Raw genomic sequence first — 15,147 nt, 5'->3', positions numbered from 1 at the left:
TTAATGTCACAGTACTCTTAATCACAGCCACCACAAACTGAAAAAAGTTTTGTCTTTTTGCTGGTAAGCATGGCTGTGACCAAGCATCCCATGAACAACCACTTATATGAATTACGGTATGATGTACCGTTATGCTGGAATAAAGTTATGAAGCCTGAGATGCTGCAGTTCTGCCTATTCTTTTAATTTTCATGTCTGTATTTGGTTATCTATGCATAAACAGGAATGACATGGACTACAGAGGACATTGATCAGGCTTATTAGCAAATAACAGATCACAAATGTGGTATTTAGATCACAGATAAATAAGTACTATTTATTAATGCATTGATTTGGAGAGCAGAAGGAGAGGCAAGGAAAGCTAGCAGCGACCACAGTGCTGCTGTTTATGGTGTACAGGCTCCTGGTAAAGGGAAAAGACCCATTTCCGCAAGAATCATGCATTTCAAATGCATTTGCCATATGCAAATTTTTGCATTATTTTATGTGGATTTTTATGTGAATTTTCAAATTATCATCATTGGCCACCACATCTTTTTAGATGTTTTTTTGCTACGTCTGTGTATCCTAATAATTCGCAAATTTGTAAAGCGCTTTTATCCTTTTGGACTCAAAGAACTCAAGAGCTGCAGCCGCTAAGGGCGCGCTCAAGGGGCTCAAAGTCTTGCCCAAGGACTTCTTAGTGATTAGGTACCGACCCTAGCCAGGATTTGAACCCAGGTCTCCCATGTCAAAGGCAGAGCCCTTAACCAGTACAGTATGCAGCCACTCCTATTCCTCATCCTATTGTAAGAGTTGCCACATCTTCGCTTGCGGCTAAATAAGCTGATCGCAGTGCAGCATTTCTTGCCACATTTGGCACACAGATAAATTGTGAATCAGTCGGTGTGGCCGCAATGATGCAAAGACTTTTCTGCTTTAAATTATCGAGCCAGACAGCCATGACTCTTCCATTATAAACACAAATACATTAACAGTTAAAAAAGCTATGAGATTTCTGAAAAAAAAAATGTGCCTCTGTAACTGGAAATGGATAGAGTATATTATAGTGTTTGTCTGGAGCTGCAGTTTAATAAATTACAGCCTTTTATTCATGCACCTTTTTTTCTTATTTTGTAACCTTTTCTTTCCAGTGCCGTATGCAAAGTCAAGCTGTCAAAATCTGAAGGAAAGGCCCCGAAAACAATAAATCTTGGCAAGCAGGCAAAAACCATTTATGACATGCTGTTCTACCTGAGTGGACAGATGCTGCCTGGAATTACTGCAAGCCAGTCATTGCCCTCTGATCCCACAGAAAGAGTCCTGCAGCTCCACTGGCAGCATGCAACGCTTCTCACTTTCCTCAAGTAAGAACACTTTTATTATCTGATCTTTCTAAAGCATTTTTGTAAGATATGCTTTTCCAGAAAAGACAACCGAATAGAAGGTTTAGTTGTGCTTCAAGGCTTTGTGAAACATTTGTGATGCTACAGAGGAATCATTTTACATTTTTGTCCGCAGAGCATTAGTTGCAGTGCATCTGTATGTGGGAGCTGACCGTGTCCTGTCACATCAAGAAAATGCTATAATTTCTTTGTGCAGTGCGAAACATGGCTGCCATAGATGCAACCTGAAATCCAGCAATCCTACGATTACATCCAATCTTTGAGAGACTCACAATGTTGGTTGCTGTTGATTTTGTTTTTGACCTGCCAATTCTATCTCTGACTGTGATACCATAGTGGACAGATGGGCATAGTTTATCAAAAGTGATGCATTGCTTGTGGGAAATCTGTAGTATCCAGATGTTTGGTATCATGTAATGAATTGCCGATCGTTCTGAATTAAATCATGTGCACATTAATAGATGTACTTTAAATTGTTAGTACTTGTGCAAGATAGGGGGTTCTACGGGTCTATTGGGTGCTAATGGTGAGTTTGTCTTTGTTATTAGGCTTAGTACCCTGAATAGGGGATGAGTTATGTGTTGCTAGTAGATGGACAGGTGCATACTCCACAAATCTGTAAAGGCATAAGACTATTCCATTCATTGGAACTGTGAAGCTAGGTTGTTTGCATCTATTGCTAGGGGTCAGTTCTACAGAAACGGATCCTGTTACAATATAGACATGTTGCCACATTATTACAGAAAGTTATACAAAGGTGAAGATCACAGTATGGCTCCAAATTTGCCAAACTTGACAATGTCTTGATAGTACAACAGTTTTCTATAAGCAGTGCGATCTAAACTCAGAACGTCTTCTGCATTAAAAGATTAGACACATCAGGATAACTTTTGAGGAAAAGGGGGGGGGGGGGATTTTTTTCATTACATTTTATGGAGATGCTAAAAAACCTGAAGATTTGACTTGGTATAACTTTTTCTCGGTTCAATGGACGGGTTAAGCCTCATTGTTTTCAGTACATGCTGAGAGGCACAGCCCTCTGATCTACAATATATATCCAATTTGCAGTTGTAATTCATGCTTCCCACTCACCGCTGTGAAGGAGCGGGAGTGTGTGCCCAGTGGTCTCGGGTGTGCAAAGGCTCTGGGATCGGGGGGGGGGGGGAGATACTGAAGTGTATTCGATTCTTGAAAATAATTGGGGCATAACGGGTTCACACCTAAACAAGCACAGAACACATTGCAGTGAATTTGTTTAACATCTGTATGTGGAATAAATATTTATTTTTCATTGTGTGCTGTGCAAGAGGTCTGCTTTAAGCATGTAATTCAGTCAGACATGTTGTATTCCATTCTGTTGTGTTTGTTGCAGTAACAGATTGCAAAGTCACAACTCTCACGATTTTTGTGGACACTTGAGGGAATTCTGACATATAATCATAGCAATGCCATCTATAACATGTTCGATGCAATGGTCACATCTGAACAGGAGTTCGTACCATGGACTGTTACAGTGTATGTGCTGTCTCCATTAACCTGTCATACTGTGAACCTGGTCTAGGATCCCAATGCCAGCCAGCTAGCTCTGTCACATTTTTGTGGAAGTCACTTCCACTCTTGGCAGGAGACTTCCCATGTAATCATTTTTTAGTGACTGATTTATTGGGTGGACCTATAACTTTAAGTTATTATCGACCAGTTACAAGGATTGCAAGGAATAATTTTTTTCCAGTACGTTAACTGTGGTACTCCTTATTCCTTTTACCCATGTTTGCCTGTCAAAGCTACCCACAGTGAGTGCTCAAGCTGATCTAACTTGCTGAGTGTGTGTGTCCAGCATTTCAGTCTGAAAATATTTACTCCGTGCTTCTGTCATGTAAACGCATACGGATGCTTGCATTGTACAACACCTCTGCTACCCTTGCAGTTTTATAACATTCAGCAGCAAAGCCTCATATGGACTCTCAACTACTGTGGCCTGAAATGATTGTTAGTGACTGTTTCGGGTGGGGGCCTGGGGGGGGGGGGTGGACTACAATAAGGGGCTACAATAGCACAGAGTTGCAAAATGGAAAAGTAGTGTGCTCATACTCAAGTAGAGGATTAAACTTGTTTAATGTAGGGCATACAGTGACAGATGATAGTTTTTGTGACACACAAATTGCCATTCTGAATGCAGGTAACAAAGCACACCACCAGCAATTAATGGTGATCACACCTCTTTTCCCCCCTTGAACTATGCACTGGTAATGCAATGCACATATAAACTTTACTACTTTATTACCCGGGGTAACTTTATTACACTTGATCCCCAGGGACTGGGATTCAATGCAATCGATCGCTAATGGTATTGTCAAAGATACTGATAGACACCTATAGTATGTTCATGCTAGATAAATATGCGAGGTAAATATGGTGTAGATATAAATACATGTAACTGATAATCATAAATTGACAGCAGCAACTGAAGTTTGGAGAAATTAATTAAAGTAGACAAGTGATCCATATACTCAAGGAAAATCTTGGCTAGACCAATTATAAGAGTTAATTGGCATTAATTAAGCAGACGGAACAAGCAATAAACATGTAATGAACCTTTAATGAAAAATAAATGATCAGAGAGAGATTTTAAAGCTAGGAACAGTAATTTTGGACCTGGAAAGACACTTTACTTAGACATATTTTCCCAAGGTGCATTTAATGTGGAATGGTAGACCTGTTTTATGGCAGTATTACCGTATCAATCCCTTAATTTTGTACACATTGTTCAATAAAGAGTTTATTTGCATTGGGTATAGCAGTCATTCTCAAATCTGCTGTGGCTACACTATGGTGTACCCTGAGTATTTTCAACAGGTGGTGCAATGCATTCTCAGGTTGATTGTTGATGATGCCAAACCCATGTGCAGTCAGCCATAACAGAGTCTTTTCTCCGTGAGTGACACACATCAGAGGGTAGGGAGGGACCCTTGATTGTTGTACTCCAGTGGGACACTATAATGAGAGGATCACTTATCGGACCCTCTAATAAGGCAATATAAAAGAGAAGCATATGTACATGTGTTTTATGTACAATTTTAGAAACTTTCACTGATCATTCATTCCCATTTCATATGTACTCTATGACAGAATGACCAGACTGGCATTATCTTCCACTAACCGCCACTAACTGCATTGAATTTTTCTCAAAAGTAGAGATGGTCAACGGGATGCTAGTAATTCTGGCTTGCATGCAAATGTAATGCAAACTGTAGGCAACTTGAAACTGGGCCAGTCGTGATTGGTGAAGTGCACTCAACTGGCACAAATTGCATTTCATATATCTGCAATCTGGAATTATTCGCTTCTCATAGACCATTTTTATCCACAAGCCAAAATAAACCTACTGGCACTAGCATAGCTAGTTTTATTTCTGCGCGATGAACTATGGAACTAGGCGGAATATCCTTGGTATTTCTATTTTTATGTGTAAAGCTCTGTTAGTGACTGGATAGTGTATTGGTTAGGGGCACTGCCTCTGACATATCAGACCAGGATTGATATATTGACTCTTCCTATTCAGTAAGGAGTTCATGGGCAAGACTCCCTAACACTGCCGGGTGACCTACTGAGCGTGCCCATAGTGGCTGGAGCTCTCAAGCTCTTTGAGTCTGACAGGAGGAAAGTGTTATACAAATGTTAGAATTATTATTATTATTATTTGTGATTGCAGTAAACTTATGTTGTATGCATACAAGTGTCGCTGATTGGATCTGTAGGAGGTCCTATCTTACCACGTATCATTTGCAACTCATGTTGCCTCAACATGCTTTTTTTTTTTTTGCTATAAAAACTTATCAGAGATTTGCATTTTGAGAGCAATCCTTCATCAGTTATCAATTATCTTGGGGACATTAGAGTAAATACTGAAAAAATAGTTTCACAAACAATACACTAACAAACATGTCTTAATTTTTTTTTTATAGAAATCAAGGAGCATCTCTTCATCACATTAAACCAGAGTACCTTTTTGAACCACTTGACTATGAGCGATGGATTCAAGTTCAGGTATTGTCTCTACAGTCTGCATTTATTTATTTTTTTTCCTGTATTTATTTAGTGTGTATGCATAGTGTGTTCTTTTGTTGAGTACATTGGGCTACTCACATAATTTACTGCTCCTCAAAAAGGCTTGCTATCTAATGCATCTACCACAATTTAAAGAGGTACTGTAAGCTCCTCACCTGCTCACCGCCTGTGTATAGATCACATCCACATTATAGGGAAAAACCTGGCTTTTATTAGGATTTGACCTATATTTATTTAGTTTTTACCCCTTTAAGCCTTTAGCCACGCCCACCAGGAGACTTTCATCCGCGGAAGTATATTAATTAGCCCTAGCCCCATTGCCTCATGGGTAGTGACGTGTGAAAAACGTCACTAGAAGCTCTATCTGAGCTGAGGATTACTGCAGCCTCTCCTCCTCCCTGCAGAGTGGAGATCTCCTGTCAATAGACTGCACACGCAGCCTGTAGTGTTATCAGCGATGCTGCTCCTGCTGTCTGTGAGCATCAGCTGATTAATTTATTATGCACAGCCAGGGCATCAAAGCAAGGCACAGGAGGGCACCATGGACTGCACTGCATGATGGGGGGCAGCAAGACATCTGCCAAAATAAGTAAATTATTTATCCCTTTTTTTTTTTTTTCTTATATCTTCCCCTGGTCCTGAATGATACCTAGTTGGAATTTAATGCTGAAGGGGGGTGTGGGGTTCTGCAACAGAGCAGAGTATTCTATGGGCAAATGTTCCCCACCCCCTCCCCCTTCATTTCAGGTAGTGCAGCCCGAAGCTGTGAATCGTGTAGCCACTAGCCAGTGCTGAGCAGAGGACAGCCAGACGCTGTGTACAGCTTCCTTGGCTAGATTGGAGTGAGGTATGCTTCTGATCCTGAGCTTCTCTCCCTCCCCCCATAAGAAACTTTGCAGCCCGACATTTGGAGGCTGCCTGTTCAGAGAGAAGATGGGGCAGTGATTGGGAATCTACTTCTGCAGGCTCAGCTGGCAGCATGAGAGAGGCATCACACACACTATGGAAAGATGCAGGGGAATCACATGATGGCAGCTGACAGAGAGAGAGAGGGTAACCCTGGCTGCAGAGAGAGAGCTGCTTGTGTAATATTTGACACAGCACACAGGCAGGAATCCTGGTCTGCAGAGGTATCCCTCTGACCAGCTGTAACCTGGGATCTGTGTAAATATCAGTCAGCTCGCCTCTTGACATTTGTCCTCCTCCTTTACTTCTCTCTAAGGCCTTGAGCACATTGCGTTCCATTCGTGTTAGCGTTTGCGTTGGGCTTTTCTTTACACATTTTTTTTTTGATTCCCGGCGCTTGGGTGGGGGTTGCGTTTTTGTGAAAAGCGCTATTCCTGAGCGTTTTTTAATTCACTCCCTGACGCAAGTCAGGAAGTGAACACTTTGAAGCTTTGCGCATAGAAAAGTGTTTTTCGAATCGCTTTTATTCTGCGAATAATTTTGACACTTTGTGAACTCGTGAACCCAGAAATAAATAAATACAAAGTATTCATTCATTAAACCACTTGGGAAATCGCAATTCAAAGTGCATTTTCAAGCACTTTGCAATTTCCCTATATTTTCTATTGAGCACAAACCGCTCAAAAAATGGTACAGGTAGCGCACTTGCGATTCAATAGAAAGCGGAATGCTCATATATGAACACTCCCATAGGAAATCATTGCACAAGTGCTTTCAGAGCAATTTCCGATATCGCCAGCACTTTAAAAAAATCTGCAAATGCTCATAGTGTGAACAAGCCCTTAACCCTTGAAAAGCAAACACTAAGGGCTCCTTTCCACATGCGCACTTTCAGACGCACTTATGGAAACGCAATCGCAGCAGACAGTGCATAGACTGCACTGTCTGGTGTTTCCATACATGCATTGCGATTTATCACTGAATTAGTGCCTGCATTTTGGGGCGATTGCGCCTGCGATCCCATTATAATGAATGGGATCGCAAGCGCTGCCCCAGTGACAGACACAGGCAACGCAGAGCTGCGCTGACGCATGGCTGCTGCATTGCTAAATGGAAACGAGCCCTAAGCCTTTGAAAACACGGGCCAGCTAGTCCTCTCAGAGCATGCTGAGACTTGCAGTTCCCTAAAATATAGTTAAAGGGAGGCTTAAATTGATTAAAAAAAATAATTTTAACTTCCCTGGGGCTCCCTGGAGTACTCCTGTGCCTACGATGTTGGTTCAACTCTCTCCAGTAAGCAGCGGCGACCTGTGCAAAGCTGGCTGGTCGCCGCCAGTCAGCGTCTACTGCCCATGCGCACCCTGATTGCGCTCCTAAGGAAGGGAGCAATTTGCGCATGTGAAATAGCGATTTTCGCATACTGCACATGCGCAGAACACTCCCAGCCACTGGAGCGAGATGAGGTGCATGGCAGGCTAGCATTGTGGGGTTGCCGCTGCTTGCCGGAGGGACTTGGACTGACGTCATGGGCACTGGATGACTCCAGGGGGCTGCAAGAAGTAAGTTAAAATCATTTTTATTATTTAACTTAACCTCCTGAGCTTTACGCCACTCAGGAGGTGATGCAACTTTGTGCCCCCCGCTGAATAAATGTGCTGCAAAACCTTCTGCTAGCACTAGGCTAGCTGGTAAATGAGTCCTGCACCCTCCGATCCCCACCGCTCCCCTGTTTATACATTACTCTCCCTGGATCCAGCGATCGCGCAGCCTCCCCGGCCAGCTCCGGTCTTCACTATGGGGAGGATCGCACATAACGTCGCTGACGTCATGCGTAAACCCGATCCTCCCCATAGAGAGACCAAAGCTGTGCAGGGAGGCTGCGCGATCGCTGGATCCAGGCAGAGTAATGTATAAACGGGGGGATTTCGGAGGGGAGCGGAGGGTGCAGGACACATTTACTAGCTAGCCTAGTGCTAGCAGAAGGTATTACAGCACATTTATTCAGCGGGGGCACTCAGGAGGACAGATAACGGTATGTCCGACACAGTGTCGGGCATACCGCTAAGGAGGTTAAATGACACATCCGAGGTCTCCAAAAAAATTGAGATCTACTTACCCGGGTCTTCCTCAAGCCCCAGGCAGCTGACATGTCCCTCGCTGCAGCTCCGATGGCTCCCGTTCCCCTCCGGTGCAGACGCAAGGTCGGCATCTACTGCGCCTGAGCGAGCGCCGCTGTCAATCACTCACACGTAGTGGGGAGTGTACTGCGCACAACGCTCCTGACTATGTGCGAGTGATTGACAGCGGCACTTCTGAAGACGCAGAAGATCCCGATCTGGCAAGGTCAGCATCTGCACCGGAGGGGACCGGGAGCCACAAGAGCTGTGGCGAGTGACATGTCAGCTGCTGGGGCTGGAAGACCCGGGTAAGTAGATCTCATTTTTTGGCAACCTCAGATGTGTCCTTAAAGAGAGCCTGTAACAAAAAAAAGTTCCCCTGGGGGGTACTCACCTCGGGAGGGGGAAGCCTCAGGGTCCCAATGAGGCTTCCCCCACCCCTGTAGCTGCAGGCAGTCCAGCGCTGGCTCCCTCGAAGACTCCCGGTGTCCTCCCTCAACAAGCCTGTCGAGCACTAAAAGGCGCTGACTTATTTACCTCTCCTGGCTCCAGCGGGGGCACTGTTGTGGCTCTCCGCACAGAGATAGATAGGCGAAAATAGCCGATTTCCGGCGGGTCCGCTCTAATGCGCAGGTGCAGGAGACTTGCGCCTACGCAGTAGAGCGGCCCGACGGAGATCGGCTATTTTCGCCTATCTCTGTGCGGAGAGCCGATACTGCGCCTGCACTGGAGCCGGGGAGGTAAATATTTACATTGCTGCCATTCTGGGAGGATTTTCGCCGCTGCTGTGGGACTGAGGAGGACGGGGGAAGCCTCAATAGGATCCGGAGGCTTCCCCCACCCGAGGTGAGAACCCCCAGGGGAGGTTTTCTTTGTTACAGGTGTTCTTTAAAGAGACGATTTAAAATAATAGATTTATACATACCTGGGGCTTCCTCCAGCCCCATCCTCATGGATCACTCCCACACCGCCGTCTATCGCCGATACCTGGTTTCGTAACTTCGGCCAGACAGTTCGGCCAGTTTTCCACATGCCCAGTGACTCCCTCTGTCTCTCTAGCACAAGTAAAGCGCGTATCAGCGGCTATGCAGAGACCAGCAGAAATTGATCGGCGATTGGAACGGCATGGAGGTGAGTTGCTCAATACAACTTTTCCCTATTCTAACTCAGCAGTGAAGGAGGGAGCACAGAGCCCTGACCTCTCCCTCCCCGCAGCCACGGCTCCCCCTTCCATCACGGAGCCCCCCCCTCAGGGCAGCCGCACGGCCTGCACACCCCTAGAAACAGGGCTGAAGCTAGCACATCTTATATTGAGAGAATATATATATATATATATATATATATATACACAATTATTTCGAGTGAGGCAGGGGAAATGGAGACAATTATGCTAGGTACACACCACACAATTTTCTGTAAGATTTACATTCCATAGATAGATGTTCTGATCGTTTATCATTTTTTTGATAGTTTTGTAATCGATATTCATAGAACTGAACGAAAATTGATGGAAAAAACTATTAAAAAAAGATTAAAAATGATCGGAAAATTGATCTGGAAGGTAAATCTAACAATCGATCGAAAAATCAATCATAATTCAGATCGGACATGTTGGAAATAATCGATCTGGCAGGTAAATCTAACGGAAAATTGTATGATGTGTACTTAGCATTACTGTCCAGTTTCACACTGTAACACAGCTCTGAACTGAATTGTCATTTCATTTCAGTAATTTCAGCATGAAATTGTTTGGGAATCGGCCTGCAGTGTATTGAAAGCCAACTAATCTCTCGCTAATCAGATTCGATCAGAGAGAGATTTGTCTCTTGGTCAATCTGCCCATCATCACTAGATGTATGGCTAAATTTTGCCTTTCACTCATGCATCATACCTGCATCTACAATCTAATGTGGGGAAAAGTGTTTGCCTTTATTCAGAGGGGCGACATGAAATAGGCAGCACCTATTTCATGCACTGTCCTTCAGGCTGACATTTGATACACACAAACAGAAATAAACACAATCTGCATACTCCTCTATTCCAGTTCATCATAATAAAACATCCATTTATTTACCCTGCGACCATTACTTACTGAAATAGTTTTACACCCACCCATCATCACCTTACTTATACAGACAACACGCTCTCATCTTTTAGGCTCCTATAAACAATATCCGAATAGCTATTTATGTAAATTGCACATACACTACACTTTTCATAGTTTCCTAGGTTTCCTGCTCTATTCAGCTAAAACATTACAGTACACTACTTAGCATCTACAGCTGATTCCCTGTCTGCTTCTCTTCACACATGTGCATATTACACTTCCTGGCCTTCTGCAAATGTCAGTTAGAAATATAAAAAAAAAGGTTGGTGGAGGAGGGTGTAACAACCTTCACTGTGGGCGTGGTTTCAACTGCTAGAGTGAAGGAAAAAAAACTTGCTAATCCTGCCAGAAGTAAACAGGGATCCTCCCACACTGCCTATGGCATTTTTACAGCACCTTGCTGACAGGGTTTAGGAGATTTATTAGTCGCATGTTCTTATCTATACACCTCGGTCACTCTCATATACTACTTTTTAGGGAATATGTTATTCTGCTTACAGTTCCTCTTTAAGTACAGTTTGGTGCAGCGAGCAACCAATGAACCTTTATTCTTTTTTTTTTTGGGTGGTGTGAGAAAATTGCAGCAGCTGCAGAAAATCCATGCAAAACTGGGAAGACAAATAACCCCATATAGATAGCATACCTAGCGTAAGGTATACCACTGCCTATGAGATCTTGTGGAGAACAGAAACGGATCTTCAACCAGGCACTAAAAGCTCCTGCATAGGGCCCCATTCAGGGTCAAAAGGGCCCCATCAGCATGTAATTTGCTGTCCTTGCATGCCTGCTGCTGCTGCTACGGCTAAGGGCCCCAGAATGTACTCATCAGGCGGGCAGCAGTGCGGCTCTTTTGCTATTTCACCTGCCTGCCGCAGCGGATATCGGTTTGTGAAAGGCTGAGTGTCGGCGTTACCATGGTAACAAGACACTCTCTGCTCCAGCCTGCACCACGTGACTTTAGTCAGCGTGCTCACTGTGGCTGGGAGAGGCTGCTGACCTCATTGCCCCAGTCCTGATGTGTGCGTCTCCTTCCCTCCACTCAGCACCACATTCCTTTTTCACTTCTGGTGTCTCCATCCAGCTAATTCAAAGGAGAGAGGAGAGGCAGCTGAGCCTGCCCCATCCCCACAACAAACACATAGGAAACAGAAATCCCTACATCCTACCCAGTGCTGCAGAGGCTGTGTCTGTGTGTGACTGTGACCTCGGATGGACCTTGTAATGACAGCTCAGCCAGCCAGACAGGTAATATAAAGTAAAAATCAGTGGAGCTGCTCAACAAATCTGATGTTCTGTGTCGATTCTTGACAGAGCTTTCCTGTGTTTTAGCCTATGTTTGTAAATGACATTTTCCATGTAAAGGTGCCCACAAGCTAGATGATGATGTATGGGCAGATCGACCAAGAGACAGATCTCTCTTTCTAATCGAATCTGATCCTAGAGAGATCTGTGGCTGCCCATACACCACAGGCCGATTCCCGAGAGAGAGATTTTAGGATTAAATCTATTGGAAATCAGCCTTGTAATGCCGCCTCCATTGCTGCCCCAATAATGTGAATGTGCCCCCCTCTGCCTCCCCATGCAATTAATACTTTACCTTCCCGCTGTGTCCTGCCGTGGACCCCATTCATCTTCTGCATTGCGGACGGGCTTCCGGCGTTAAGCATGCGGGGTGTGTGTGTGACGTCACACACGCTGCGTAATCTACAGAGGCCAGCGGCAATGCGGACGATGCATGGGCACCATGGCAGGAGACAGAGGATAGTTTGTGTTTGCCACTCATCCCAATATCCCATGTTGTTACTGTCGCGCACCCCATCACATCATCCAACGTCTTGCAGCATGTCCGATCAATACATTTGACCAATTTCAGGCTAATATTGATCAAATCGGGCTTGCTTCTGGCGGCACCAATTTGCATCTGATTCAATAATTATCAAATCGGAAGCTTGATCAGTCACCAATTTAAGTGATGCCCTGAGTCTCCCCCTGAAATGCCCATCTGTTTTGGAATGTACAGATGCTTGCTTTATGTGCATGATTAGTGAATGTGTCTATTTGTGTGCTATCTTTTACACTAATATAATATTCCATTAAAAAAATAATTTTTTTCCAAACCTGGTATGCTTTTAAATTGTACCTGACACTAATGGTACATAAGCATATATTTGGGGCTTCCTCCAGCCCCCCATAGTCCATGGGTTTCCTCTGTGTCTGGTCCCGTCCATTCTCCCGCTGTCCACCCAGCACTTGCACAGCCCCTGCTGCACACATGCTTGGTTGTACTCCCATGGTTGGGAGTGCAATACGCATGCGCAGTTACGAGCCCGAACACTCCTGGTCATAGGAAGGCGGCCATACACATACAAGACCAGGGCTGTGCATGCGCAGTAGCCCCCAACTACTGGGGTTGAAAGCAGGGGAACGGATGGGACTGGGCTCAAATTGAGGAAGCCCATGGTCTACAGGGGGCTGGAGGAAGCCCCAGGTCAGTAGAAATGTTTGTGTACTACTTGCTTTATGTATCAGTGCATGATTGACTATTGTATGTAGAGAACTGGGTAAGGGGATTTGCTGGAACTGTGAATTGTTTTGTCTGTCTCATGCCTTGTGGAAATAGGTAGTGCTGTTTTTTTTTAAATTATCTGCATTTGTCTATTGGGGCACATGGTGACTGCTGCATTTGTCTATTGAGGACATTTTGGCTGCATCTATTAAAGGCACATGGTGGCACAGTGTCTGCATTTGCCAATTGGGGGCTTACAGTGGCTGCATTTGTCGATTGGGGGCACAAAGTGTGGGGGGCCCAAATCTTGTACTTTGCTTAGGGCCCCATTTGGCCTTAATCCGGCTCTGGTGGAGAAGCATGTGATCAGTTTCACCAGCTGATAGATTTAGAAACATCTGGTTTGGTGGGATCTCATTCTGTCTTATACTAGATCATGACTAGTGTTGGTGTTCGACATTTGCAATGCCGATTTGAACCCCTCCTTATTACTATCGCATGTAATTGATTAATTTAATATGGCTGTTACTTTCTGGACGACCCCATATATTGCCTGCCTGCACTGTTTATCATCTCTGTAATCCTATCAGCAAAGCAAAGAGCATGAACTTGTGATAAGGCATATCTTAATGTAAACCAGGTTAGTCACATGCCACTATTAAGGCAAAGGTAAAGTCAGAAATGCATTATTAATCAAAGCTTTATCTTTAAGCCTGGTAAACGACATGCAATTTTAACTTAAAACCCAACTTTTGCTTGAGAAATTGGTCAGATCGGGCACGAAAATATTCAGCCTACTGATTGCCAACGACCTATCCCAATGTAAATACTGGCTACTGGTCCGTGTGTATGTCCTTTTGATTCCTTTTTGAACAGTTAACCAATTGGAAAATTGATCAGAATTCTGATTGGCATTTGAGAAAATCACAACTGTAAATTAGATTTATTCTATATCTGCTCAATCTGATTATCAATCGTATCACTCGCACGAATAGGATCTGAAATAAATATTGCATGGTGTACCAGGCTTAAAGAGTAACTGTTAGCCCCCAAATTGAAATTTAAATCTGTATTGCAATGTTTTATTTAGTATTTCAGTGAACCAAAAAGCCAATGCAGAACTTTAAAATCAATCTAATTTTTTTACAATGTAACCTTTTTCCCCGCTCCGGACGCAAAGCCGCATATCTGATACTGCTTAGCATGCAGAGCATGCCTATGTCTGCCCGACCCCCCTCTCCCCACCAGGACCAGGTGCCAATATATTCTCCCCACCAAACAGCTGACCGCTCTGACACGGAGAGAGAGCGGCAGCACTTCCAGCGCCGTCACCGCAGAGCAGCCGCCGCCGTGCATCTCTCACATGTGATTCTCTCACATGTGACTCGGCGGCGGCTGCTCTGGAGCTTTTTTCTCCATTCAGACCACTGCAGCTTTCACGGTTTATTGCTCGGTCATACAACCTACCACCTAAAGGAATTTTACCTCCTTTTCTTGTCACTAATACAGCTTTCTTTTGGTGCTATTTGATTGCTGCTGCGAGTTTTACTTTTTATTATATTCATCAAAAAAGACACGAATTTTGTCAAAAAAATGACTTTTTTAACTTGCTGTGCTGACATTTTTCAAATAAAGTAAAATTTCCTATACGTTTGAGCGCGAAAGTTATTCTGCTACATGTCTTTGATAAAAAAAAAACATTCAGTGTATATTTATTGGATTGGGTAAAAGTTATAGCGTTTACAAACTATGGTGCCAAAAGTGAATTTTCCCATTTTCAAGCATCTATGACTTTTCTGCGCACCTGTCAGGTTTCATGAGGGGCTAAAATTATATAATATAAATGTTATTTGTCTTGTCTTGTCTTGTCTAAAATTCCAGGATAGTACAAATACCCCCCAAATGACCCCATTTTGGAAAGAAGACATCCCAAAGTATTCAGTGAGAGGCATGGTGAGTTCATAGAAGATTTTATTTTTTGTCACAAGCTAGCGGAAAATGACACTTTCTGACAAAAAAAAAAAAGTTTCCATTTCTTCTATCTTCTGACAAAAAAAA

General features: G+C 43.8%; 1 protein-coding gene across 1 annotated transcript in view; it reads left to right on the top strand.

The window, feature by feature from the left end:
* The window catches only part of CFAP47 (cilia and flagella associated protein 47), a 730,879-nt gene that overhangs the window by 236,551 nt on the left and 479,181 nt on the right, over window positions 1–15,147 (top strand). The window contains exons 31-32 of the mRNA XM_068268343.1: window positions 1,134–1,346; window positions 5,351–5,432. Of these exons, the coding sequence (XP_068124444.1) occupies window positions 1,134–1,346; window positions 5,351–5,432 (295 nt within the window). The remainder of the gene's footprint in view (window positions 1–1,133; window positions 1,347–5,350; window positions 5,433–15,147) is intronic.

Source organism: Hyperolius riggenbachi, chromosome 2 (assembly GCF_040937935.1).
Source record: "Hyperolius riggenbachi isolate aHypRig1 chromosome 2, aHypRig1.pri, whole genome shotgun sequence".
Taxonomy (NCBI): domain Eukaryota; kingdom Metazoa; phylum Chordata; class Amphibia; order Anura; family Hyperoliidae; genus Hyperolius; species Hyperolius riggenbachi.
This window is presented reverse-complemented; position numbering and strand designations above follow the sequence as displayed.